The sequence below is a fragment of the Lithobates pipiens genome, unplaced genomic scaffold (assembly GCF_037356315.1).
Source record: "Lithobates pipiens isolate NorthernLeopardFrog02 unplaced genomic scaffold, aLitPip1_a1.2 Scaffold_23, whole genome shotgun sequence".
In the NCBI taxonomy this organism is placed as follows: domain Eukaryota; kingdom Metazoa; phylum Chordata; class Amphibia; order Anura; family Ranidae; genus Lithobates; species Lithobates pipiens.
In genome coordinates, this window is record NW_027507785.1 from 146,446,923 (window position 1) to 146,473,680 (window position 26,758).

The following is a 26,758-nucleotide window of genomic DNA, read 5'->3' on the forward strand; positions in this document are numbered from 1 at the left end:
TGTCAAACCATGCCCTGAGGGATCCCCAGATCAGCAAGACGGCTGCAGTGCAAAAAGTGCCTTGTGAATGTGAAACATTAAAAAAAAACATGAGATGGCCACTAAAAAGAAATTAGCAAAGCAGCACAGCAACAAATACTCCTGGCCCCTGAACATGCACTAATAATGATGTATCTTACTTACTAGCAGTAGCAGCATGAGCAATAATATATTAATAAATATTGACCACAAATTACTCCCAAAATGAACAAAATACTAGTAAGTAAGTAGTAAGTACTTACAAAGATGGCTCGTCCGTTTGAGGCCGTAGTGCGCCAGGATGTTTTCTTCTGAGGTGCTCGTGCATCGCAGTAGTGCTGCCGTGGTACGTCAGTTCGGTTTTGCAGAGGGAACAAATGACCATTTTATCTGGCCTCTGTTTAAAGAATTCCCATACCTTTGAAAGTCGTGGTCTGGATTTTCGTGCTGCACCGGAACTTTTTTCCCCATTCCCGGGAGTGGGAGTGGGAGCAGGAGCAGCAGCTGCCGCCGCCATTACCGCCATTTACCCGCGAGATGACACGTGTGTGACGCGTCGACGCCATTTACGCACATCGACGAATTTTCTTTGTCGACGTAGTCGATTACGTCGACGCGTCGTGGCAGCTCTAGTGGACATTAAAATTTTGGTCAAAATATTAGTTACCAGACTTAAACCCTGTTTTGGTCCGGGTGAACTAGGGATAGGATAAGCGGGTTATGCCTGGAAAGAATACGGCAATGAACATCCGTAGACTCCATATGAACCTACAGGCATGCCATGAGAGTGTAGACAATAGGGCAATAATAGCAATAGACGCCGCCAAGGCGTTCGACTCTGTGGAATGGGAATATTTGTGGGAATGCCTCAGGAGATACGGTTTCGGCCCGAATTTTCTCAAGTGGGTTAGATTATTGTACTTTTCCCCCAGAGGCCTGGGTGGTGGTGAATGGGCAGTTGTCCGGCCCCCTGTCACTGGGGCAGGGGACTTGACAGGGCTGCCCGTTGTCCCCGATACTATATGCCCTGGCTGTGGAGCCACTCGCCATATCCCTCAGAACGAATGTGAATATTCGTGGTCTCTGGATGAGCTACCTGATGGAGACAGTGAGCATGTATGCGGACTATGGCTGAAACAACTAATCGATTATGAAAATAGTAATCGATTCATTTCATAATCTATTAATTGTCCAGTAACCTAATGGGGTTAAAAAAACTAAAATTAGCCCTTTATAGTACAAAAAGGGCAAATAATGGCTACTGTAAATATTACTTTCACAGTTCTACAGTAAAAAAAAATAAAAAAAAATAAAATAAAATGAACCTACAGTAGTGATTATAGTAGGAAAAAAAAGCAGATAAAAGGGCTAATTTTTTTTTTTTTAACCCATTATGTTACTAAATGTCTTAGACCTGGTTCACATCTATGTGTTTATTGGTGCTTTTTGCAGAAATGCACTACAGTTCATTTACATGGTTTACTATGGGACACGTTCACAACTGAAAGGGTCAGGGACTTTTAAACGCGAAATGGTGCTTTATTGGATCAATATACTTCAATGAAGAAGCTGCAGAAAAAGCATGTAATGCGTTTTTGCAGTAATGTGTTTTTTAATCTGCCCAACAAAAAAAGCAAAAATGCAAATTGCAGTAAAATAATGTGCGCAAAAAATCAAAACGTACAGCAAAAAGCACTGCAGAAACAGATCAAAAGCAAACTGCATAGGTGTGTACCGAGCCTTATGCTGGCCATATGATCAATTTTAAGATGAGAATATTCAGACGAAAAACCTTTGTACATCAGCTGAATGAAAGAATTTTGTTTGAAATTTTCACTTGTTTTTAACATCCTGTTTTTAAAAATGAATGTCATTTCTGAACGAAAACCACATACATTGTCTGAAAATTCCTTTGACTAAGAAGTTTTCTATTTCCAAATTTTCCCGTCACTGTGGTTGAAAATGAACATCAATTTGACCCACTTTTTTTTTTTTTTTTTTAAAGGTTATTAACCGAAACAATAAAATCGGCCAACTAATCGATTATGAAAAATAGGATTTTTAAAACAGCTTACCTGTAAATACTATTCTTGGAGTACATCATAGGACACAGAGTCTTAAGTAATTACTTGGTGGGTTATAGGCCTACCTTCAGGTGTTGACACTGGTATAACCAATACAGGAAGTCCCCTATATAACCCCTCCTCCTTCCAGGAGCACTCAGTTTTTGTAGCCAAGCAATATAAGTAATATACTCTCAACCCATAAAACAGAGGGGCGGGAGCTCTGTGTCCTATGATGTATTCCAAGAAAAGGATTTTACAGGTAAGCGGTTTTAAAAATCCTATTTTCTTTATCGTACATCATAGGACACAGAGTCTCAAGTAATTACTTGGAGGGATGTCCCATAGCAATGCTACTTGAGGGGAGGGAGACACAACTCGTAGGGTAACCCCCAGACCTTAGGACTTATACTGCTGCAGCACACTGCGCCCAAAGGCGATATCCTCATACCATCTTGCATGCACTTGATAAAATTTTGCAAATGTATGTACTGAAGGCCAAGTCGCAGCCTTGCAGATTTGAGACCTGGAGGCCTGGTGACGCACTACCCAAGAAGCACCAACCGCTCTGGTAGAGTGCGCCTTAACTTGAAAAGGGGGAATCTTTCCCTTTAAATCAAAAGTTTGAATTATAACTTGCCAAATGCACTTAGCGACAGTGGATTTTGATGCTGCCTGTCCCTTCTTAGGACCCTCTGGCAGAAGAAATAAGACATCAGTCTTATGAATTGGAGCAGTTTACTTAAATACATTTTCACTGCTCTCACTACATCAAGACAATGTAGAGACCTTTCTTCCCTGGAACAAGGTCATGGGAAAAAACCCTGACAAGATCTTCATTCAGATGAAAGCCTGAAACCACTTTTGGCAAAAAACCTGGACGAGGACGTAACACCACTCTGTCCTCATGAATAATCAAATATGACTCCTTACAAGAAAGAGCAGCCAATTCTGAAATCCTCCATGCTGAGGATATAGCAAACGAAAATATCAGCTTCCTAGTCAGAAGGACTAAGGGAACATGCTGCAACGGTTCGAATGGCTGTTTTTGCAACACTGACAAAACTAAAATGTAAGTCCCAAGGGCTTAAGAGTGATTTAACTGGCGGATTGAGACCCCTTTCACACTGGGGCGTTTTTCAGGCGTTTTTCATGCGCTTTAGCGTTAAAAAATACGCCTGAAAGAAGCCGCAAACTGCAATCCCAATGTAAAAGCCTGAGTGCTTTCACACCGAGATCCCTTTCATACTGGGGCGTTATTCAGGCGCTCCAGCGTTAAAAAATACGTCTGAAAGAAGCTGCAACTGCAATCCCAATGTAAACGCCCGAGTGCTTTCACACCAAGGCGCTGCGCTGGCAGGGCGTCAAAAGTCCTGCAAGCAGCTTCTTTGCAGCGCTTTTGGAGCAGTGAATAAAGCGCCCCCTTCCCATTGAAATCAATGGGAAGCGCCTGTAAAACACCAGAAAAACGCTATTGGCAGCAGCGTTTTGTGGGCGCTTTTAACCCTTTATTTGGCCACTAGCAGGGGTTAAAAGCGCCCCAATAACGCTTGAAAAACGCTGGTAAAGCGCTGCTAGTTTAAGCGGCGCTTTACGAGCGTTTTTCGGGCGCTGACATTGTGAAAGGGTTCTTAAAGCACTTGGGCTTTCACATTGGGACTGCAGATGAGGCTTCTTTCAAGCGCTTTACAGGCGCTTTTTTAACGCTAAAGCGCCTGAAAAACGCCCCAGTGTGAAAGGGGTCTAATCTGCAGCACTCCTTGCATGAAACCCTGGACTAAAGAATGCATAGCAAGCAAAAAAATTGATAAGGCTGAGACTTGGCCCTTAATAGTACTCAGGGCCAACTTCATCTCTACGCTTAATTGTAGAAAGGTAAGAATTCTGCCTATGATATATCTCTGAGGGTACCAACCCTTGGACTCACACCAGGAAACATAAGCTTTCCAGGCTCTAATATATAGCTCTAGAAGCTGGCTTCCTAGCATTAATCAAAGTAGAGATAACTGACCTGGAAAGCCCACGTTTATTCAGAATGTGGGTCTCAATAGCCAAGCCGTTAAATTTAGCGTTCGTAAAGTAGGATGGAACATCGGCCCCCGAGATATCAGGTCTGGCCTTAGTGGGAAGAGCCCTGGACCCTCCACTGCCATCCTTACGATCTCTGCATACCATGACCTTCTGGGCCATGCTGGCGCTACCAGTATTACCGATTTTCTTTCCAGCTTGATTCTGCAAAGAACTTGAGGTAGCAACTGAATCAGAGAAAAGTGCATAGATCAGTAAAAACTGATCCCACGGGGTCGCCAAAGCATCTGTTCCGTATGCGAGTGGGTCACCTGTCCTGGATGCAAAGTTGACTAGCTTGGTGTTGAATCTGGACGCTAGAAGGTCTACGTCCGGAGGCCCCACTTCTTTGGCAAACAGCCTGAAACACCTTGGGGGGTGAAGAGACCATTCTCCTGGGAATAACTGCCGGCGACTTAGATAGTCCAATTCTCTACTCCCAGAATGAAAACTGCTGATAGGCATGGGACATTCTCTTCTGTCCAAGTTAGAATCTGGTTCACCTCTCTCTGAGATGAGAGACTCTTGGTGACCCCTTGTGATTGATATATGCCACAGCCGTGGCATAGTCGGACTGGATCCTGACAGGACAATTCTTTAACCTGGGAGGTTTTCTAGAGCCAGATACACTGCCGGAATCTCTAGGATGTCGATGGGCAAGGCTCCTACTCCCCAGCCTGAAAGGCTGGAATCTGTCGTTACTACCTTCCAGATAATTGATCTGAAGGACTTTCCCCTCAGCAGGTTCCAAGATAGTAACCACCAACTGAGGCTTTGGGACACTCATGGGGACAGCCACATTGGCAAGTCCAAAGCTTGAATCGTTTTGTTTCAAGCAGACAGAATACTGCTTTCAGTTTTCGAATGGATTTGAGCATAGGGAACTGCTTCGAATGAAGCTACCATCTTCCCTAACAACCTCATGTAAAGGCGAATTGAAGGATTTCTCCCTCTTCGACCTGATCATCCTCACCAGCTCCTGTATGGAGCTGATCCTTGCGGGAGGCAAGAACACCCCTTTTCTGGGCTGTGTCTATGATCAGGCCCAGATACTCCAGCCTTCTTAGTGGCTTTAAGGAGGATTTGTTTAGGTTGAGAATTCAACCCAAACCTTCCAGGTAACTGCTTGTCATGGCTACACCTTGCTTCAAGCAAGCCACTGACTGGTCTATTAAAAATAAATCATCTAAGTAAGCGAAGACAGTTATGCCCTGTGCCCTTAACCTGACTAGAGGTGGGGCTAATACCTTAGTGAATACCCGAGGTGCTGTAACAAAACCTCAAACCTTGCTCTTGTTTGGGAATCTGTCTGATCACCCCTTGAGCCAATAATCGGCCTAATGCTTGCAACAGGGATTGCCTTTTCCCTGGATCCTTGGGAACGTTTGATCTCAGAAAACGAGATGGTTGAAACTCTCAAAGCTCTAGCTTGTATCCTAGAGACACTGTCGAGAGAGTCCATTTGTCCTGAATCTCCCTTTGCCAGACTTCTGAGTACATCAGAAGTCCCCCCCCCCCCACCTTGGTGAGGGGAGATGCCTCTTCATAAGGAGGTCTTGTATTCTGCTTTGCAGACTTGTAGCCCCAGGTCTTCCTTTATGCCTGGTCTGATGGCAGAGGCTGTACAGTTTAAATGAAAGACGCTTATATTTTCTTTTGACTATTCCGCTGGAAATTGTTTGAATGTATTTATCCAAACTATCGTCAAATAATCGTTCTCCTCTAAAGGGGAAACTAGTTAGAAGGTTCTTACAAGGCGTCTCAGCTGACCAACCCTTTAACCAAAGGGTCCTTTGCATATGTACAAGTACAAACGCAAGGCGTGGTACCTGGTGAATAGAATCCTTCATAGAGTCTACAGCAAAGCATAATGCTTTAGGTAGCTCGGCCAGTTCCTGTGCTTGTTGTGCAGGGAGTTCATCTGAGAGCATCTGTGAACTGGTCCTTTAAGGACTGACAGATGCCTATAGCTGCAATTGCAGGCTGAGCAACAGTACCTGCTAAGAAGAAAAGGATTTTAATAGACCTTCCAACTTCTTATCTGATGGATCTTTTTTTTTTCTTCACATTGGAAATCGCAGCGTCAACTGCTGGAACTTGCCATCTTTAACCACTTGCCGACCGCCGCACGCCGATGTACGTCGGCAGAATGGCACGGGCAGGCATAAGGGCTTACATGTACGTCCTTGCCTGCCCGCCGGTCGGGGGCCCGATCGGGCCCCCGCCCGGTGCCTGCGGCGGTCGGTATTCGTTCGGGAGCGATCCCGGACGAGGGGACGGCCATTCATTCATGGCCACCCCCTCTCGATCGCTCCCGGCGAATGAAAATGTCCGGTGACATCACTTCCTCTCCTGTAATGTAAACACAGGAGAGGAAGTGATGTATTCTCTCCTCCGTGTCGGTAGTTTTCGTTCCGGCACCGAGGAGAGAGGTTCGGTGAGTTGCACCAACACACCCCACATACAGTAGAACATGCCAGGCACACTCACACCCCCCCTTTACCCCCGATCACCCCCCAATTACCCCTGCCCCCCCCCCCCCCAGTCACAGTGACACCAATTGCTTTTTTTTTTTTTTTTTTTTTTTGCATTGGTGTCATTTGTGACTGTAGTAACTGTTAGGGCAGTTAGGGTTAGCCCCCTTTAGTTCTAATGTGCCCCCCTAACCCCCCCAATAAAGGTTTAACCCCATGATCACCGCCAGTGTCACTAAGGCTGGGTTCACATTGCAGCGGTTTATGAGAACGAATGTGATTCGCACCGCACTGCAGTGCAAATCACATCCGATCTCTGTGCGATTCGAGTTCAGCCATACAGATAGTATGGCTGAATTCGTGTCGCACCCGCCGCAAATTCGCACGGGACCCTTTTTTTGGCCCGCAGCAGAATCGGATCGCATGGGTGTTCACACCATGCGATCCGAGTTTGCAGATCGCACTGCGATATGCGAACTGATCTGGGGGTGTCATTAACATTTCACTGACACTCCCAGCAGTTCGCATAGGGCAGTGTGAACTGCCGCCGGGAGGCATGCGATGCGGGAACCCGCCGCGGATTCATGGCGTTCCCGCATCGCTCCAGTGTGAACCCAGCCTAATAAGCGATAGTTTTTCTGATCGCTGTATTAGTGTCACAGGTGACGCTTGTTAGGCAGGTAGGTATTTAGGTTCGCCGCAGCTTTTTATAGCGCCAGGGACCCCCATATACTACCGCATAAAGCCCCCTGATTGCCCCCTAGTTAACCCTTTCACCAGTGATCACCATATAACTGTTACAGGTGACGCTGGTTGGTTAGTTATTTTTTTATAGTTTCAGGGCACCCGCCATTTATTACCTAATAAAGGTTTAACCCCCTGATCACCCGGCGGGTGTCATTTGTGACTGTAATAACTGTTAGAACTAAAGGGGGCTAACCCTAACTGCCCTAAGGTACCCCCTAACCCCCCCAATAAAGGTTTAACCCCGTGATCACCCCCCCGTCGCCAGTGTCACTAAGGCTGGGTTCACATTGCAGCGGTTTATGAGAACGGATGTGATTCGCACTGCAGTGCAAATCACATCCGATCTCTGTGCGATTCGAGTTCAGCCATACAGATAGTATGGCTGAATTCGTGTCGCACCCGCCGCACCCGCCGCAAACTCGCACGGGACCCTTTTTTTGGTCCGCAGCAGAATCGGATCGCATGGGTGTTCACACCATGCGATCCGAGTTTGCAGATCGCACTGCGATATGCAAACTGATCTGGGGGTGTCATTAACATTTCACTGACACTCCCAGCAGTTCGCATAGGGCAGTGTGAACTGCCGCCGGGAGGCATGTGATGCGGGAACCCGCCGCGCATTCGTGGCGTTCCCGCATCGCTCCAGTGTGAACCCAGCCTAATAAGCGATCGTTTTTCTGATCACTGTATTAGTGTCACAGGTGATGCTAGTTAGGCAGGTAGGTATTTAGGTTCGCCGCAGCTTTTTATAGCGCCAGGGACCCCCATATACTACCGCATAAAGCCCCCTGATTGCCCCCTAGTTAACCCTTTCACCAGTGATCACCATATAACTGTTACAGGTGACGCTGGTTGGTTAGTTATTTTTTTTATAGTTTCAGGGCACCCGCCATTTATTACCTAGTCTCACTAGTGTACCCCTAAATTTAGGGGTGTCTACTTTCCAAAATGGGGTCATTTGGGGGGGTTTGTGCCATCTTGGCATTTTATGGCCTTCAAAACTGTAACGCCCTTAGAAAGCCTGAAGGCGGTGCTTGGTTTTTGGGGCCCCGTACGCGGCTAGGCTCCCAAAAAGTCTCACATATGTGGTATCCCCATACTCAGGAGAAGCAGCAGAATTTATTTTGGGGTGTCATTTCACATATGCCCATGGCATGCGTGAGCAATATATCATTTAGTGACAACTTTGTGAAAAAAAAAAAAAAAAAAAAAAGTTTGTAATTTTCCCGCAACTTGTGGCAAAATATAAAATATTCCATGGACTCAAAATGCCTCTCAGCAAATAGCTTGGGGTGTCTACTTTCTAAAATGGGGTCATTTGTGGGGGTTTTGTGCCATCTTGGCATTTTATGGCCTTCAAAACTGTAATAGGTAGTGAGGAGTGAAGTCAAATATTTACGCCCTTAGAAAACCTGAAGGCGGTTCTTGGCTTTCGGGGCCCCGTACGCGGCTAGGCTCCCAAAAAGTCCCACATATGTGGTATCCCCGTACTCAGGAGAAGCAGCAGAATTTATTTTGGGGTGTCATTTCACATATGCCCATAGCATGTGTGAGCAATATATCATTTAGTGACAACTTTGTGTAAAAAAAAAAAAAAACATTTTTTTTGTCATTATTCAATCGCTTGAGGCAAAAAAGACCAAGTTAGACTTACCGGTAACTTGTTTTCCAGAAGTCTTTCAGGACAGCACCTGAGAGATAGCGACTCCACCCTCCTCGTTAGGAAACACCTTCTTCCTCCAGACTTTAAAGGGAGGCGCCTCCCTACCACACATCAGTTGTAGAAGAGAACCTCCGGCCCCCGGCTGGAACACATAAACACATACGTTAGTCACAGCGTAGCATAATATAATACCATAGGGCGGGATGCTTGCTGTCCTGAAAGACTTCTGGAAAACAAGTTACCGGTAAGTCTAACTTGGTCTTTCCCAAGGCGTCTTTCAGGACAGCACCTGAGAGGATAACAGAGACTTACCCCTTAGGGCGGGACAACAGCTTGCAGGACCTTTCTGCCAAACGCCTGATCGCTGGCAGAAGTGAGATCCAGTCTATAATGTTTCACAAATGTGTGAAAACTCGACCATGTCGCCGCCTTGCAGATCTGCTCAGGGGTGGCACCAGCTCTCTCTGCCCACGTAGACGCCAGAGCTCTGGTTGAGTGTGCACAAATTCCTGCTGGAGGAGATAACCCTGCCTGGGAATATGCCTCCGAGATAGCTAATTTCAGCCATCTAGCTAAAGTAACTTTAGAAGCCTGAAAACCCTTTTTTCTTCCTGAGAAGAGTACAAATAGTGAATCTGAACGCCTGAAGGACTCCGTCCTTTCTAAATAACTCAGCAGAGTCCTCCTGACGTCCAAAGTATGGAAAGAAGTCTCCTTATTTCCTTTGGGGTTAACACAAAACGTTGGCAGTACTATGTCCTGTATACGGTTCTGAACTGAAGCTACCTTCGGTAAGAATTTTGCATCTGTTCTAAGAATAACTCTATCAGAAAAAATGGAAAGATATGGTTCTTTAATTGACAGAGCATTTAGCTCACTGATCCTGCGTGCAGAGACAATGGCAATCAGAAACACGTTTTTTAATGTGAGAAACCTAAGGGAAGCCTCCACAAGAGGCTCAAAAGGCCCTTTTGTTAGAGACTGTAGGACTACCGACAAATCCCATCTAGGAAAAACCTTAACAGGAGCTGGCCTAGATCTTTTAAGAGCTCTAAAGAATCTGATCACCAGCGGATCTGAGGCCACAGATTTTTCTAAGAAAACTGTCAGGGCTGCTACCTGCACCTTCAGGGTACTAACTGCCAGTCCCTTGTCTGCTCCATCCTGTAAAAACTCCAAGATGGAGACAAGGCTCCCTGTCACCTGGGCGGTTGACAAACACCAAGTTTTATAACGCTTCCAGACCTTAGAATAAATGGCCCTCGTAACCCTTTTCCTACTTGCTAAAAGGGTCGAGATCAAACGGTTGGAAAACCCCTTGCTCCTAAGGAGCTGCCTTTCAGAAACCAGGCCATGAGGGCCAGACTGGCCACTCCTGGATGGTTCACTGGGCCCTGCAACAACAGATCGTGTCTGAGGGGCAGACGCCAACAAGGCTTGACTGCCAGGCCTAGAACTGTCGAAAACCAGGCCCTTTTTGGCCAAAAGGGCGTGATTAGAATAACTGGCACCCTCTCCCTCTGAATTTTTCTCAAAATTAACGGGATTAACTGAAATGGGGGGAAAGCATAGCAAAGACGAAATTCCCATGGATAAGCTAGCGCATCCGTGCCCAGCGAGCCATCGCGACTGTCCAGGGAAAAGAACTGGGGAACCTGGGCGTTCACCCTTGAGGCGAACAGGTCCACCTCTGGTAAACCCCATTTTCCGGCAATCATTGTGAATACCTCCGGGTTTAGAGACCATTCCGCTTCCCGAATAGCGTTTCTGCTTAGGAAGTCCGCTACCCTGTTTAGATCCCCTTTTAGGTGGACTGCTGATAGGGATAACAAATGTCTTTCCGCCCACCGAAGAATCTCCATGGCCAGTACCTGAAGCGACCTGCTTCTTGTACCCCCCTGTCTGTTTAAATAAGCCACTGCCGTGGCATTGTCTGTTAGGACCTGGACGTGATGGGACTGAAGCTCCTGAACAAACAACTCCAGAGCTAAGGCAATCGCCTTGAGCTCCCTCCAGTTTGAGGACCTTATTGTCTCCTCTTTGGCCCAGGACCCCTGAGTGAAACGTGTTCCTAGATGGGCTCCCCACCCCCAGGAACTGGCGTCGGTTGTTAGTCTTTTCCCGACTGGAAAAGCCCAGACTAACCCTTCCGATAAGACCTCCTGTCTTTTCCACCACCATAGGGACCTTTTTACCTGGGTTGACACTCTCACCTCTGCCTCTAGGGATGCCACTGTGTGATCCCAAGATTTTAGAAGGAAAGCCTGCAGACACCTGAAATGCATTCTTGCCCACTGGACTGCTAGCATTGCTGAAGTCAGAACCCCCAAAGCTGACATAACCTGTCTTACTGTCAGATTTTGGCTGGTCTGTAATAAAGACACTGCACCGGAAATCCTGTCCTTTTTGTCTAAGGGAAGGAAGATTTTTTGCTCCACCGAATTTATTAGAAACCCTAAAAACCGAATCTCCTGAGATGGGTTTAGGGACGACTTTTGGAGGTTCAAAATCCAACCCAACGCCTCCAGATGGCTGCGAGCTTTGCCTAGATTGGTCTGCAATTCCTCGCTGGATGGGGCGAAAAACAGCAGATCGTCTAAATAAGGAATAACTGCGATTCCCTGAAGACGCAGTGGCGCTAAAGCTTCTGCCATTATTTTGGTAAAAATTCGGGGAGATGATGACAGGCCGAAGGGTAGGGCCCTGAACTGGAGATGATGAACCATACCCCCCAACCTCACCGCCAGCCTGAGAAACTTCTGAGACTGGGGAGAGATCGGAACATGTAGGTATGCGTCTTTTAAATCTACTGACGCCATAAAACATCCTGGCGTCAACAGATTTCTGACCGAAAAAATTGAGTCCATTTTGAACTTCCTGTACCTTATGGACTCGTTTAAAGGTTTTAGGTTGAGAATCAACCGAAACTTCCCTGTCGGTTTCTTTACTAGGAAAACATGGGAATAAAACCCCTCCTGCTGTTCTTGCAGGGGTACCTGTAATACTACGCCCTGTTGCATCAGTTCCTCTAGAGAGGACTTCATGGCCAGGGCCCTTACTGGATCCCGCGGGGTGTTGGTAATCAGGAACCTTTTTTGGGGGGTCGTTGACAAACTCGAGTGAGTAACCCTGCGCGAGAGTGGTCAGGATAAACTGATTTGAAGTTATCCCTGACCACTGCGGAAGAAATTCTTGTAGTCTTCCGCCTACCCGCAGAGACGAGTCATTGCGATTTTTCGGCCTGTGTAGGAGGACGGAAGAGAATTCCGCCTCTACCCTTCGGCTTCGGGGCGGACCAACTTTTCCTTCTCCCCTGCAACTTGCTGTCCTGATCCTGAGTTTTTTGAGGTCGAAAAAGACGTTTTGGTACCTGCTTTTTCTTTTTGACCGGAAAGGATCTCTTTTTATCGGCTGTCCTGTCAAGAATATTATCGAGGTCAGAGCCGAAGAGCAAGTCTCCTGAAAAGGGTAACCCACACAGCTTATTCTTTGAAGCCGAGTCACCCGGCCAGGTTTTAAGCCATAAGGCTCTTCTTGCAGCATTAGTTAGAGCTGCTGACCTGGCCGATATCTTAATTGCCTCAGCTGAGGCATCTGCAACATAGGCCACTGCCGTAATCAGGGTAGGAAAAGAATCTAAGATTTCCTGTTTAGGGGAATCTGCAGCTATATGTGACTTTAACTGGTTAATCCAGTATTCTAAATTTCTGGCTACACACGTTGTGGCCATTGCTGGTTTTAAATTGCTCATAACTGATTGCCATGATCTCTTGAGCAAAAGATCCATGCGTTTGTCCATCGGATCTTTCAAAACTCCCATATCCTCAAAGGACAGATCTGTGGACCTTGAAACCTGGGAAAAGGCGGCATCCAGTCTGGGCACCTTGTTCCATACTGCTGCAGGGTCCTCCTCGAAAGGAAAACGCCTTTTGTGGGCTTTGGAGAAAAAGGGCTTTTTCTCTGGATCCTGCCATTCTTTCCTAATGGCCTCAGAGATGACCGGATGAACTGGGAATGTTCGGCCCTTAGGCTCATCCAACCCAGCATACATGCGGTCATGGAGTGATAATTCCTTTTTCTCCTCACTTAAACCAAGCGTAGCATGAATGGCTTTAAGGAGCCCATCGACCTCTTCAAGGGACAGTTTGAATTTAGAGGGGGCTAGCTCAGAATCCTCAAACTCCTCTTCCGAATCTTTAACGGAAAGAGCAGTGGACTGCTTTTCCCTATCTGAAGGGTCTTCAGGCAGAGATTCTAACACCGGGATTGAGAGAGACCCCTGGGAAGACTCTGAAGTGGAAGGCTGACTAGCAGCCGGGTTCGCTAGTGAGTCACGAAAATTCTGGATCGTGGCGTACAGCTCCTTCTTTACAGAGGCCACCAGATCCTCACATACAGAGGCAGATTCCTCCTTAACTAAAGAAGTAATGCAGGGACTGCATAAGGTTTTCTTCCAATTTTCTCCCAGCTTGGCCCTGCAAGAAGGACATCTTTTCTTTGGGTCAGAGCTCTTAGCCTATGAAGAAAAAGACAAAAAAGGGAAAAAAACCAGGGAACCCTTAGTGAGACCCAGTCTCAGCTTTGATAGGGATCACCACACAGGTGCACTGAGAAGAAACCAGTCAGCTTCTAGTGCCCAGACAGGCCCCTTGCCACCAGGGGGGAAAAAAAGGAGAGAGCGAGACCAAACGCCAGGAAATAGAAAAAGAAAGGCAGACTTTAACTGCTGCCTCTTACCTGGGCTTTGCTGGTGCCTGTGCCTGTCCCCACCGCTGCAGACGCTGAATCTTCCATAACAGCTGTGCAGAGATCCACTTGTGGCTAAACGCCGCCTCCGGAGTCACGCCGTGCAGCTGCACCGGACCGGAAGCGGAAATAGGCACCAGCACCTGTCCTCCCTCCTCCCCCCTGCGTCCACGCCGGAAACGACGTTTCAGCTGACCCGATGACCCGCTCTGTCACTTCCGGCGCGACCGCCGAAAAAAAACATGGCGGCGGCACACGCGCGCTGCCGCGCCTACGAACGTGCGGGCCACCGAGTCTTCGGCTCTCTCCGAGCACAAGAGGGGAAGAGGAGCCCGCTTGCTACCGCTGACGAGGCGTGGGTAGGTCGGGAGGACAGCGGGTCTCTAAAGGAGGAAAAAAAGGGAAAGAAGCCTAGTCCCTCAGGAACACCTAAGAGAAACAGACTCCCTCCCAAAAGGTGTTCCCTCCGGGCCGGAGGAAACACAAAAACTGATGTGTGGTAGGGAGGCGCCTCCCTTTAAAGTCTGGAGGAAGAAGGTGTTTCCTAACGAGGAGGGTGGAGTCGCTATCTCTCAGGTGCTGTCCTGAAAGACGCCTTGGGAAAATAAAATATTCAATGGGCTCAACATGCCACTTATCAATTTCCTTAGGGTGTCTACTTTCCAAAATGGGGTCATTTGGGGGGGTTTTGTACTGCCCTGCCATTTTAGCACCTCAAGAAATGAGATAGGCAGTCGTAAACTAAAAGCTGCGTAAATTCCAGAAAACGTACCTTAGTTTGTAGATGTGACAACTTTTGCGCAAACCAATAAATATACAATTATTGACTTTTTTTTTACCAAAGACATGTGGCTGAATACATTTTGGCCTAAATGTATGACTAAAATTGAGTTTATTGGATTTTTCTAATAACAAAAAGTAGAAAATATTTTTTTTCAAAATTTGCGGTCTTTTTACGTTTATATCGCAAAAAATAAAAATCGCAGAGGCAATCAAATACCATCAAAAGAAAGCTCTATTTGTGGGAAGAAAAGGACGCAAATTTTGTTTGGGTACAACATTGCATGACCGCGCAATTACCAGTTAAAGCAGCGCAGTGCCAAAATTGTAAAAAGACCTCTGGTCATTTACCAGCAAAATGGTCCGGTCTGAAGGTGGTTAAGCGAATCTTTCTTCCATAGGATAGAGCTTTGCAAGTCTCTTTGGAAGGGAAAAAATCCTTATCCGGATGATCCCATTCGGTATAAATAAGCTTTTTTTAGTAATGAGTGGACGGGAAACTCATGCAAAGGCTGTAAAGGCTTCAAAGAACCCATGGAAGAGACCGGTCCTTCAGCTAACTCTGTTAGGGGTAGCATGCAAGTAAAGCGAACCATCTTTGCAAGCCTCTGTACTTCAGATTGTGAAGTAGGGATCCTTGGGAACTTCAAGTATTGGTTCCTCCTCAGAGAAATAATCACATGTCTTTCCTCCCGATCATCTGAGGGCAATACCCCATCCTGTCCCCATAATTCTCTTGGACCCTCCACTGACCATAAAGAGTCTAAGGTGGGGGAGGGGGATCTAGGACGCTTCCTATACACTGGATGGAGGATGCGATTAAAGCCGCTAATCTTCCTTCTAAACCTTGCAAGGCAGAGGAAAATGCATCTTCAGTCACCTCTACAGGGGCTGAAGTGTGTGAAGCAGTTGCACCACCGCTAGCTTCCAATGACTCACCCTTGCTTGCCATGTCTGATCTCTCCGAAGAGGAAGACAGGCATAACTGGGATTCACAGAGCCTGAGGGGGGGGGGGGGGGTGACACCTTAGGTACCTTTACGGTAGGTCTGGAAGAAATAGTGCAAAGCACAAGCAGAGGTACACAAAAAAAAAACCAATTCTTTTGTTACTAACAATAGTTTTTCATGTCTGGAAATGCCCGTTTACACCCCTACATGCCCAGCGCTCTGGTGTCTTAGTGTGACAGACTGCCTCTCTTCAGTTAAAAAGTCTTTCTGAAATGAGAGTGTCTAATATAAAAGCCTCAGGTGGAACCTGACTGGCATCCTCAGCGCTTCCCCTCAGCTATGCAGCAAGTGCTGTATGTGTGTGTGGACGTTACATCCATACACAGCGCCACGTGACCTTGCGGACATGCCCCTCTGCTTTCTCAGGCCCTGCTAGGGACCCGAATGTCCAACACAAAGTAAGGTGAACGTACTATACACCTCTACAAGGGGGGAGGGAGGGGAAGAGGGGGTTCTGTCAGCAGATTTATCGTTTTTTTTAAAACCACAGAAGCATAGGGCGTTTCCCAATGTTACTAGGTGGAAGTGCTGGGTTGTAATTAAACCATGCAGCTAAAGCAGCTGCGTCAACCAAATCAGCCAACGCCCATATAGAAGTTTATACACATCTGTATTAGCAACTGCTGTATTTTTTACCAAATCCCACAATATCTATTTAAGTAAGAACCCCCTCTGCAGCTGGGACCACACATGTTCTGAGACAGAGCTGCATTAAGACACATCATAGGTAGTGTAAGTTACTCCTTAGAGGAGACATTTAGAAGGCATACAAGGTATATTGAAGGAAAAAGCAAAGCTTCTTCCCTTACTGTGTCCTGTTTCCTAGGGTCCAGCTCTCAAAGAGAAGCATTACAGGCAAAACCTCGTCTTTGCATCGAGATCCAGGTACCATCCTATGGCCTCAGTGGCGCGGATGGATCCGATTGTGGAGGTTTCTTTAAATTCATGGATCCCTCCTGGAGCTCCGCAGAGCACATCTTCACTTTTGACCAACACCTTAGCCCCTGGAAGGAGGAGGGGTTATATAGGGGAGTCAACTTCCTGTATTGGTTATACCAGGGTCAACACCTGAAGGTAGGCCTATAACCCACCAAGTAATTACTTGAGACTGTGTCCTATAATGTACGATAAAGAAATAATCGTTAGTTGCAGCCCTAATGCGGACGACATGCCGCATCTCTCCCATTGCACAGGGTTTCAGCCATACAGATCACTAGAGAGCCCCTAGAATACATCCCCAACAACATAGAGCCGCTAATCTCTTACCTGAAAGCTTGGACACAATCCTGGGCCAGACTTCCATTGGGAGTAATGGGTAGGATCAACTTAGTGAAAATGATCTTGTTGCCTAAATTCCTCTACAAAATTCTGGCATTCACTGATTATTATCCCCCTAAAAAATTTCAAAACATTGGATACCATCCTCAATACTTTTATCTGGGGTTTCAGGAGTCTCAAACTGGCATGGAATACTCTAAAAAAATCCTACTGACCAGGAGGGAGCGGTGCTTCCAGACTTCCACTCATTATGTAGTGGCCCAGCTGTCCCATTTCTATCACCTGCATAAAACGAACGGACCCAGGTACCAAGCCCTGACATGCAAGTGACCGCACAGCCATGTACACTCCCCCCTCCAAGTACTGTTCAGGGGGGGGGAGGGCAGGAGAGAACAATCCTTTGCTTGCACAACACAAGCGCACATGGGAGATTGCTCTGAAAATGACTGGGGCGGACTCTGCACGCCGACACCCCCCTATGGCACAATCCTCAACTTAGGGAGCTCAGGTCACTACCAGGAATTGGCCTGTGGGCATCCAAGGGAATAGTGTATTTGCATCAGGTAATTACCCCACTTGGAGTGCGTAGTTTCAAAACACTACAAGGTAAATTTGGGGTACCTCCGCACATCTTATTTAGCTATGCACAGCTGTCCCATGCCCTACAGGCCCAATTCGCTGAGGGTTTCCCCAGCCCACAGGGGCTGTCCCTGGTGGATGTTATAGTAGGAGCAGACCCTTCCAGACTGATCTCCACCCTGTACTTAGAACTTGCTCAGTATCTCGAATCATAGACACAGCAAAGAATAGGTGGGAAGAGATCCTCGAAAACAAACAAGTATCCCCTAGATTATCAGACCAGTTGACCCAACTGAACAAAATCTGCGATGCCCAAGGTGCGCGGAAAACACCCCTGTACGTTTTATCACCCAATATGGACCTGCCCGGACATCCAGGCCTATTGGTCGCAGGCCATACAAATTTTACACAACCACATGGGCTCACCCCTACAACTGGACCCTAAAACCTGTTTGTTGGGCCTTTTCTCGGACGCTCCGACGACCAAATTCCTGACTATACTCTTGCATGAGACCTTATTCAGTGCTAGGAAGTTGGTAGCCAAACTCTGTATGCGCAATGCTCCACCTATGGTCTAGGCATGGATAGGGGAGGTGAATCTACCACTTAAAGTTTTTAGTGTATATATTATAGATAGATAGATAGATACACACATGTATACATACACACACACACACACACTGTTGGAATTGAACATGGATTAATGTTATATATATCTAAAGTTCTACACATCTGTTTGTACAACCAAACTCAGCCATATTGATACTTGCAGTCCCACATGTTTAAAAGGTATAGAGGAATGTGGCACCAAACAGAATCTGCATAGCAAAGGAGTTATCTTCAGCCCACCTGGTGTGCACGAAGCTTCAAAGAGATTGATGATGAAGATGGCCCAGGGCACATCGACTGCAATACTGTCCCCAGAAGCCAAGTATGGCAGGACAGTCAGTAATATAAAGGAGGGCTGTCATGTGAACACCGATTGGTCCAAAGCAGATGGGACTGGCAGTAGGATGCGGTTTGGATGGTGTGTGTTTATCAAAAGGGAATGTTTGAATGAGAGCTTCCTCTCACTCCACCATTAGGACAGCCACGAGGACATGCTAAGTATTGCTTATATTGTATTCTGATTGTATGCTATGTACTCTTGTAATTTCTATGGATACCTTATGTAAGCTTTCTTATTTTCTTGGGAAATAAATGAGATTTGATTGATCTTAGACTGTGTATTTGGTTTCATAGCCAACTTTGTGATATTGTAATATTAAAGATAGCATGTGCTCAGAGTATTAATAGACCAACTAATCTATAGGGACTAGACAAATTAATACATAGCTGATAATAGTTTGTATTGATCAGCCACACACAAACACACAGGGGGTGCCCCAACAAGTACAACGGGATCTGGGACAGATGGCTCAATAGCCAGCGCAGTAGAGAGTAGATACTACTATGTGAAGCCCCCAGGTGTTAACCTTGCTGCTTTGTATTTTTCTCCGGGGGATTTAATTTTTTCCCTATGCCGTTTTTATTTTTATTTCTATTTTCATTCATGGAGAAATGAGAAAGGAACGTGTATGCTGTATGTTTCTACATTGTTCTGTTTATTGTACGTTGAGACTGTATGTTCTGTTTTAATTGCCAATAAACTCTGAGAGAAAAAAAAAAAAGGCATTGCTGTACCCCTCTTGCGTGTGGTGCCTACTTCCACCGTCGCCGACTTGCTCTCCTCCATTTTGCAGAGAGCACAGCGGGGGAAATGTACAGAAACGACGTGTCGACCCAGAAGCGGAAACACTGGTCTATGGACCCAGCCCCTTGGCCCTTGTGTTCCAGGCGACCGGAACCACTCGTCGCCCCGCCCGGACAGGAAGCTGTGTCAGTGGCTTGCATCACTTGCTCTCCAGAGGAAACCCGAAACTAGCTCAGGCGGTCAAACCGCTGGAACCCGGGACTCTTGACGCCTCGACCTCCTGCCGGCCACCGCTCCGCTGAGCATGGGAAAGGCTGGGGGCTCCGGAGCACCCTCCGAACATACCGGGAGGGTGCTGGGATGGTCACCGCACAAACAAAAGAAAATAGTGAGGTAATCCTTTTCCCTCCATCCTGGAGAGAACGCAAACCCCCCCTTTAGTTCCCGCAAGTGCTTCCACTATGGCAGAGGAAACACAATAACTGAAGCCATGGTGGAAGAGGAGGGATTTAAAGGTTGGCAAGTGTTTCCTGAAGAAAGGGGCGGAGTTGCGCTCTCTCCAGGGTTGTCCTGAAAGGCAATTTGAGAAAAAAAACAAACAGGGGTGGGTGCTGTGTCCGTCAATGAACTCAAAGAAAGGAATTTTACAGTAACAAAAAAAAAAAAAAAGAAGAATCTGACCACTGAAAAGTCAGCCGACAGATACACCCTAATCGCCCAAACCACATCCAGGACATGCAGAGCGATTTCCTTAGGATGCGACAGACAAGGACATAGGGAAGGCAGGGTAATGTCTTTGTGCAAATGAAAAGCCGAGACCACTTTCAGGAGAAAAGAAAAGGCATGAACAGAGAACCACCTTTTCCTTGTGTACAATCAAATAAGGACACCTATGGGACAAGACCGCCATCTCTGACACTCTGCGAGCCAAAAGGATAGCTACTAAACAAGCCACCTAAGACAGCGTAAGCAAGAGAATCTCCCCAATATTCCAAGATTTAGATTTTTAAGGCGGCAACGGGGAGAGCACTGGAGGCACACCATGTCAAACTCCTTGAATGAAAGAAGGGATCAAAGAGTTCGTGACTGGGGGACATTGAAAGCAAAATTGGCAGAGCAGAGCAGAAATCTGGCCCTTGATGGTACTTAATTCCAACTTCTTTTCAACATTCTGTTGGAGAAAGGTCATTATCCCACCTACCGAGAAGGAACGTGGATGCACAGCCATGGCCTCACACCACAAGAGATATGCCTTCCAGGTACAATGGTATATCTTCCAGGACGTAGACTTTCGAGCTTTCAACATGGTAGGGATAATAGATTTGGACAGTCCCCTGTCCTTCAGAATCTAGCTTTCAATAGCCAAGCTGTAAAAGACAGCGACTAAAGCAGGTAGATGGGTCCTCGAGATAAAATATCTGCCCTGAGAGGCAGACACCAGAGGGCATCTGCGACCAACTGCACCATCTTGGCATACCAGGGGTGATGGGGCCAATCTGGAGCCACCAGGATGACTGGAATGCCTTCGGCCTCTATCCTTTGCAGTAGGCAGGGTAGAAGCTTGAAAGGAAGGAACGCATATATGGAATGATACTGACTCCATGACGGCACCAGGGCGTCTGTGGCATCCTCAGAATCCCTCATCCTGGCCAGGAAGCTCAGCATTTTCCTGTTCAACCGAGAGGTTAGGAGATCCATGTCCAGAGTGCCCCATCGCAGGCAAGTCATAACCGACCGACACAGCTCCTCTCTGTAACTAAATGGGTTGTATAGCCTGCCATTAGGAGAACTAGGCAAAATTGTTACACAATACACAGAACTTTAATCATGCCCCCGCTGGGCGGACCCTGTGCTATCAACCCTCCTCACTGCTCCCAGCAGCTTCAGTGCGTCAAAAAGCAGTATAACGTAGAAAAAAAGGAGGGGTGGGTGCTGTGTCGGTCGGTGAAGTACAGAGAAAAGGATTTTACGGTGAGCACAAAAATCCCATTTTCTCTTATATTCACCGACCGACACAGCTCCTCTCTGTAACTAAATGGGACGTCCCCAAGCAGTGCCAAACGAGGGGTGGGGAGAAAAAAAAAAAAAAAAAACCAGCATAAAAACGTCATCCACCATGGCAAGTGGGAACTAGGGAAACTAAACCCACACAAAAACAGCAGTGTGTGGAAAAACTCCACCATATAACTGGGTATCTTCAACAGGAGTGATCCCCCAGACGGCAACATTGCGGAGGTAATGCAACAGAGCATTAACAAAACAGTACTGCGTTTTTAACGAAAATACAGGAAAAACTCAATTGCAACTACACGGCCGCCTACAAAACTTTGCGGCCAAAACCAGCATCAGCCGATGCACTGACGTCTACCTTGTAGAACTTGGTAAACGTATGGACAGACGACCAGGTCGCCGCCTTACACACCTGAGCAACAGACGCTTGGTGTTGGAAAGCCCAAGACGTTTCGATTGCTCTTGTAGAGTGGACCATGACTAGAAAGGGGATCATCTGCCCCTTCAAGGCGTAAGCTTGGACTACAATCTGTCTGATACACCTGGAAATGGTGGCTGATGAGACCGCTATGCCTTTCTTAGCACCAGCCACCGAAACAAACAGTGAGTCTGACTTCTGAAAGGGAGCTGTTGCAGACAAGGACACCTTCAGGGCCCTAACCACATTGAGAGCGTGATGGGCCACCAGCTAGGGGGGGCTTTGGTTTGGGACACAACGATGGCAATACAATGTCCTAATTGATATGAAAAGCCAAAACCACTTTTGGTAGAAAGGACTGTTGCGGACACAACACCACCTTATCCCTGTGGCTGGCCAGATAAGGTAACTTGCATGACAAGGCAGCCAATTCCGAAACCCTCCTGGCCGATGTGATGGCCACTAGAAAAAAACACTTTCTGTGAAAGTGTCAAGGGAATCTCCTTGATATTCTCAAAAGGCGGCTTCTGAAGCGCCAACACCAGGTTCAAATCCCACGGAGGTAACGGAGGACGCACCGGAGAGACTACATGTCACACCCCCTGAACAAAAGGTACTCACTAATGAGAGAGACACCAGGGGTCACTAGGGAAAAAAATAAAATAAATAAATAAAACTGCCAAAGCTGAAATTTTCCCCCTGATGGTGCTCAACGCCAACTTCTGGTCTACACCTTGCTGATGAAACAGCAGGATCCTGGATATAGAGAGAGCGCGGATGCCACCCTTTCTCCTCACACATGGAGATATAGGCCTTCCAAGTACGATGGTATATCTTCCTGGAAGAAGATTTCCGCGCCCTCAACATAGTTGGAATCACAGAGTCAGACAGACCCGGTTTCCTCAATACCTGGCTTTCAACAGCCATGCCATTAAAGCCAGTGATGGTAAAGCACCAGGTCTGCGTACCAGGTCCGCTGAGGCCAATCTGGGGCAACCAGGATCACTAGGAGCCCCTCAGTTTCCACTCTGCGCAGCAGACGTGGCAACAGTTTTAGTGGAGGAAAAGCGTAGATGAGCTGGTACTGATCCCACGGAGCCACCAGCACGTTTGACGTGTCTGCCCACGGATCTCTGGTCCTGGACACGAATCTCGGTACCTTCCGATTGAGACAGGAGGCCAATAGATCCACATCTGGTGTATCCCACCTCAGGCACAGCAGCCTGAACATCTCCAAATGCAATGCCCATTCTCCTGGGTCCAGCATCTGTCGACTCAGTCCGCCTGACAATTTTCCACCCCTGGGATGTAAATGACCAACAGGGCCGGAATGTGTCGCTCTGCCCACTGAAGTATGTGAGCAACCTCCCGAGCAGCTTCTTATTCCTCCTTGGCGATTTATGTACGCCACAGCCATGACGTTGTCTGACTGTATTCTGATCGGATGCCCTTGAAGACTCATCGACCATGTGTGGAGGCACAGCCTGATCGCTCTCAATTCGAGCAGATTGATCGGCAACCTGGATTCGTTCGTCGACCAGAAGCCCTGAGCTTACTGAATCCCCAGCACTCCACCCCAGCCGGACAGACTGGCGTCCGTAGTTTTACAGTCCATGTCTGAAGAAGGAACGAGTTTCCGGACTGAATTGCCAGGGACCTCACCTGGATCTGTCGATCCAGGGACAATGGAGATTTGTCCCACTACATCAAAATCTCCTTCTGCAGGACTCAGGTGTGGAACTGGGCATAAGGTACCGCCTCAAAGGAGGCCACCATGAGCCCCAGAACCTGCATGCAAAAGCGGGGCGACGACCACTTGCGGCTCATCAATAGATTGACCGCCGATCTGAGAGTCCACAATTTGTCTGAGGGGAGAAAAACCCTCGCTTCCCTGGAGTCCAACAGTAACCCCAGGTACTCCAGACGCTGAGTATGTACAACCACCAACTTCTTTAGGTTCAACAGCCATCCAAATTCTTGCAGGGTCTGCAAGGTGATCGCCACATCTTCCTCCAATTTGGAGGCGGAAGAAGCTCTCAGGAGGAGATCGTCTAGATAACCCATGATCGCGATCCTGCGTTGTCTCAGCAACGCCAATACTAGAGCCAGTACTTTGGTAAAGACACGGGGGGCTGACGCCAGGCCAAAAGGAAGAGCCACAAACTGGCAGTCAGGGAAGCCCACTGCCAAACGCAGAAATTTTTGATGCCAAAGGCATATGGGTATGTGCAGGTAAGCATCCTGAATGTCCAAAGACGCCAGGAAGTCCCCTTGGAGTGCAGCGACTACTGAGCGAACAGATTCCATTCTGAACGCTGCACCTTTACAAGGTGATTGAGGGCTATTAAGTCCAAGATTGGACGTACCACTTCCTTCTTGGGAACCACAAACAGATTTGAGTAGAACCCCTGGAAGCGTTCCGATTCCGGAACCGGTACAATCACCCCGATTCAGCAAGTCTCTCACCGCCCCCAACAGGGCCTCCCGGCGAACCAGGGACATGGGTATGCTGGAGGGGAAGAATCTGTTTGGCGGCCAAGAGAGGAACTCTATCTTGTAGCCTGTGGAAATCAGATCGCAGACCCATTGGTCGGATAACTGGGAGGTCCACCGGGCTGCAAACTCCTGCAGACTACCCCCCACCCAAAAAGTGGGTGGGGGCAAACCTTCATGCTGTAGCACATTTGTTCGCAGGCTTGAGGTTCCAGTCTGTCCATGGGCGTCCTGTTGGGCTGGGGGCGTTTTGCCGAAGCACCGGGGAGGACAAAAAAAACGCTTGTAAGAGGAAAAAAAAAAAAAAAGAAGGCCCTTGCCTGCGGCGTGGCTCCTTAGCCTTCCTGGCCTGTGGGAGTAGTGTACTCTTACCACCCGTGGCATTCTTAATGTCATCCAACGAGGCTCCAAAGAGCCGGTCGCCAAGGAAGGGAAGATCCGTCAGGACTTTCTTGGATGCCTGGTCAGCAGACCAGCATTTCAGCCAAATGAGGCGCCTCAGCACCACAGCTGACACTGAAGGCTTGGATAACCGGGGGAGACTATCCAGGGCCGCATCACAAACGTACTTATGTCCATGCACTAGTTGGTCTGCTAGTTCCACGCAGACAGGGGAGGCGTTCTGCTCTCCCAATTCGCGGTGCAAAAGTTTTGCCCACTCAGTCAGTGTCTGCGACACCAGTGCGGATGCCAGTACAGGTCGCACGGCTGACCCCACAACCATGAACAAGGAACGCTCCACTGCCTCTGCCTTCCTGTCCGTGGGATCCTTGAATGCAGGAGTCCCCTCAACTGGGATCGTGGTTACTTTACTTAACCTAGATACTGGGGGGGGGGTTCACGATCGGAGGAGCGGACCACTTTTTGAGAAGGCTTTCCTCAAAGGGGTAATGCACCGACAAATTTTTGGAAACCTGAAAAGGTCCATTGCGGGCGACCCCATTCCCTGTAGATGAATTTGTCAAAATAAGCCAAATACGGGAACACCTTAGGTGAACGTGCTGGCTTGAGGGACCCAAAAGGGACCGGTACATCAGCAGAGGAATCCGCTGGCTCCTGAATCTTCAGGGTATCACGCACAGCTGTGATAAGTGCGCCAACAAGCGCCATGTTGCGCCCGGACGAGGAATCATCCTCACTGTCCGAACGGTCCTGGTCAGCCACGTCTGATAGGTCAGCAGGGGTCTCCAGTCGCAGCAGGGCCCGAGTCTGCATCAGAGCTCTGCCCAGAGGACGGGGGGGGGGGGGGCAGGGGCCTCTTTCGTGCACCTTTCCTGCCACGTGCCGCCTCGATCTTAGCAACATAGGAGTCAAGGACCGCCGTCAGGGTGTCCATGCGCACAGAGCTAACCACAAGTGACCCGGTTGCTATAGCCTGGATTTCGGGGGTAGAAACACCAGTTTCTGAAGCCATGCTGACCCTAGCCTGTCTGCCACCTGCAAGGGGACTTAGGACAGTGAAAGTCCAACCCTCCTGCTGCCGCCATGTGGGGGGGGGGAGGGGGGTGGGGGGGTACTTAGCGCTACACTCACCATCCTGGGGCATTCTGTGAAAGCCACAAGCAGTTGCGGAGAGGAGAAAAAAAAACTGTCAGCAGCAGCAGCTATAAACGGCTATAAACAGCGGTGCAACGTTCTGCAGAGCTAGCTTCAGCGATCAGCAAAGAGCCATTCAGCATCCTGTACACACAGTGGACACAGGAAACAGCAAGTGAGAGCACATGTAATGCTGCCACAAGAGAGCAGCGGCGAAAAAAGCACTCAGGCTTCAAGAAAATGGCCGCCAATGAAACCAATATGAAATCCTAAAGAAAATGGCTGCTGAAGCTCACCAGGGGAATATCAGCTTTCCCACATCCAAGATGGCCACCGGACGGTACCATGCGGTGACAGAAAAAAAAAATATCTAAAAACCTTACAGCCAGAACAACCTCCACAAACACCTTTAGGGACCCTCCAGACCAGGACCAACGCCAACCACACAGAGCCCCCACAGGTGAGAAAACAGCGAGCACACACACACACACACACACACACACATACACACACACACAGTCCACAGCGCATGCAGCCACCCCCCTTGGGGGGAAGGAGGGGCGATAGGGAGGTGAGGTGGCCCCCGAATTGACCCCCCAGGGAATGCCCAGCTGCTCACCCCACCGAGGCAGGGAGAGCCGTACTTACCAGTCCTGAAGAGCTGGGAGACATTCCATCACAGACCTTCTCCTGCGCAATTACAGGGTAGCTGTTGGCCTAGTATACTGTGATCCAGACAGCAGTAGCCTGGTCATATGTATACCCCGGATCATTGAAGCTCACCGACCACCTCTAGAGCTGAGGCATGTCGTGGCCTGCTGAGCCTTAGCTGCGGCCTGCTCACGCTTGATGGCCAGACTGGGGAGACTACAAGGATATCATTAACCAGCCTGTCACCTAGCCGGCAGTTGATGAAAGATCCTGAGATCTTCTATCTTGCGCAAAAAGCAGCAAACCTGCAGCAAAAACATGGACCGAGAGGGCCCGCAGGGTTCCTAGGTCATTCTCCTTACTAGGCAAAATAAAAACTGAAGCTGCTGGGAGCAGTGAGGAGGGTTGATAGAGGGTTCGCCCACCATGGGCAGGATTAAAGTTCTGTGTATTGTGTAACAATTTTGCCTAGTTCTCCTAATGGCAGGCTATACAACCCATTAAGTTACAGAGAGGAGCTGTGTCGGTCGGTG

General features: G+C 48.0%; 1 protein-coding gene across 9 annotated transcripts in view; it reads right to left on the reverse strand.

The window, feature by feature from the left end:
• The window catches only part of IPPK (inositol-pentakisphosphate 2-kinase), a 1,165,378-nt gene that overhangs the window by 1,082,927 nt on the left and 55,693 nt on the right, over positions 1–26,758 (reverse strand). For 2 of the 9 annotated variants that reach the window (XM_077452463.1, XM_077452465.1), the window contains exon 1: positions 282–553. The exons of the other annotated variants lie outside the window; for them this stretch is intronic. Coding sequence is in view for 1 of the 2 variants with exons in the window: in XM_077452465.1 (XP_077308591.1) it covers positions 282–544 (263 nt within the window). In the remaining variant the exon portion in view is untranslated. Of the gene's footprint in view, positions 1–281; positions 554–26,758 lie in introns of those variants that run through there. 9 annotated transcript variants of the gene reach the window in all.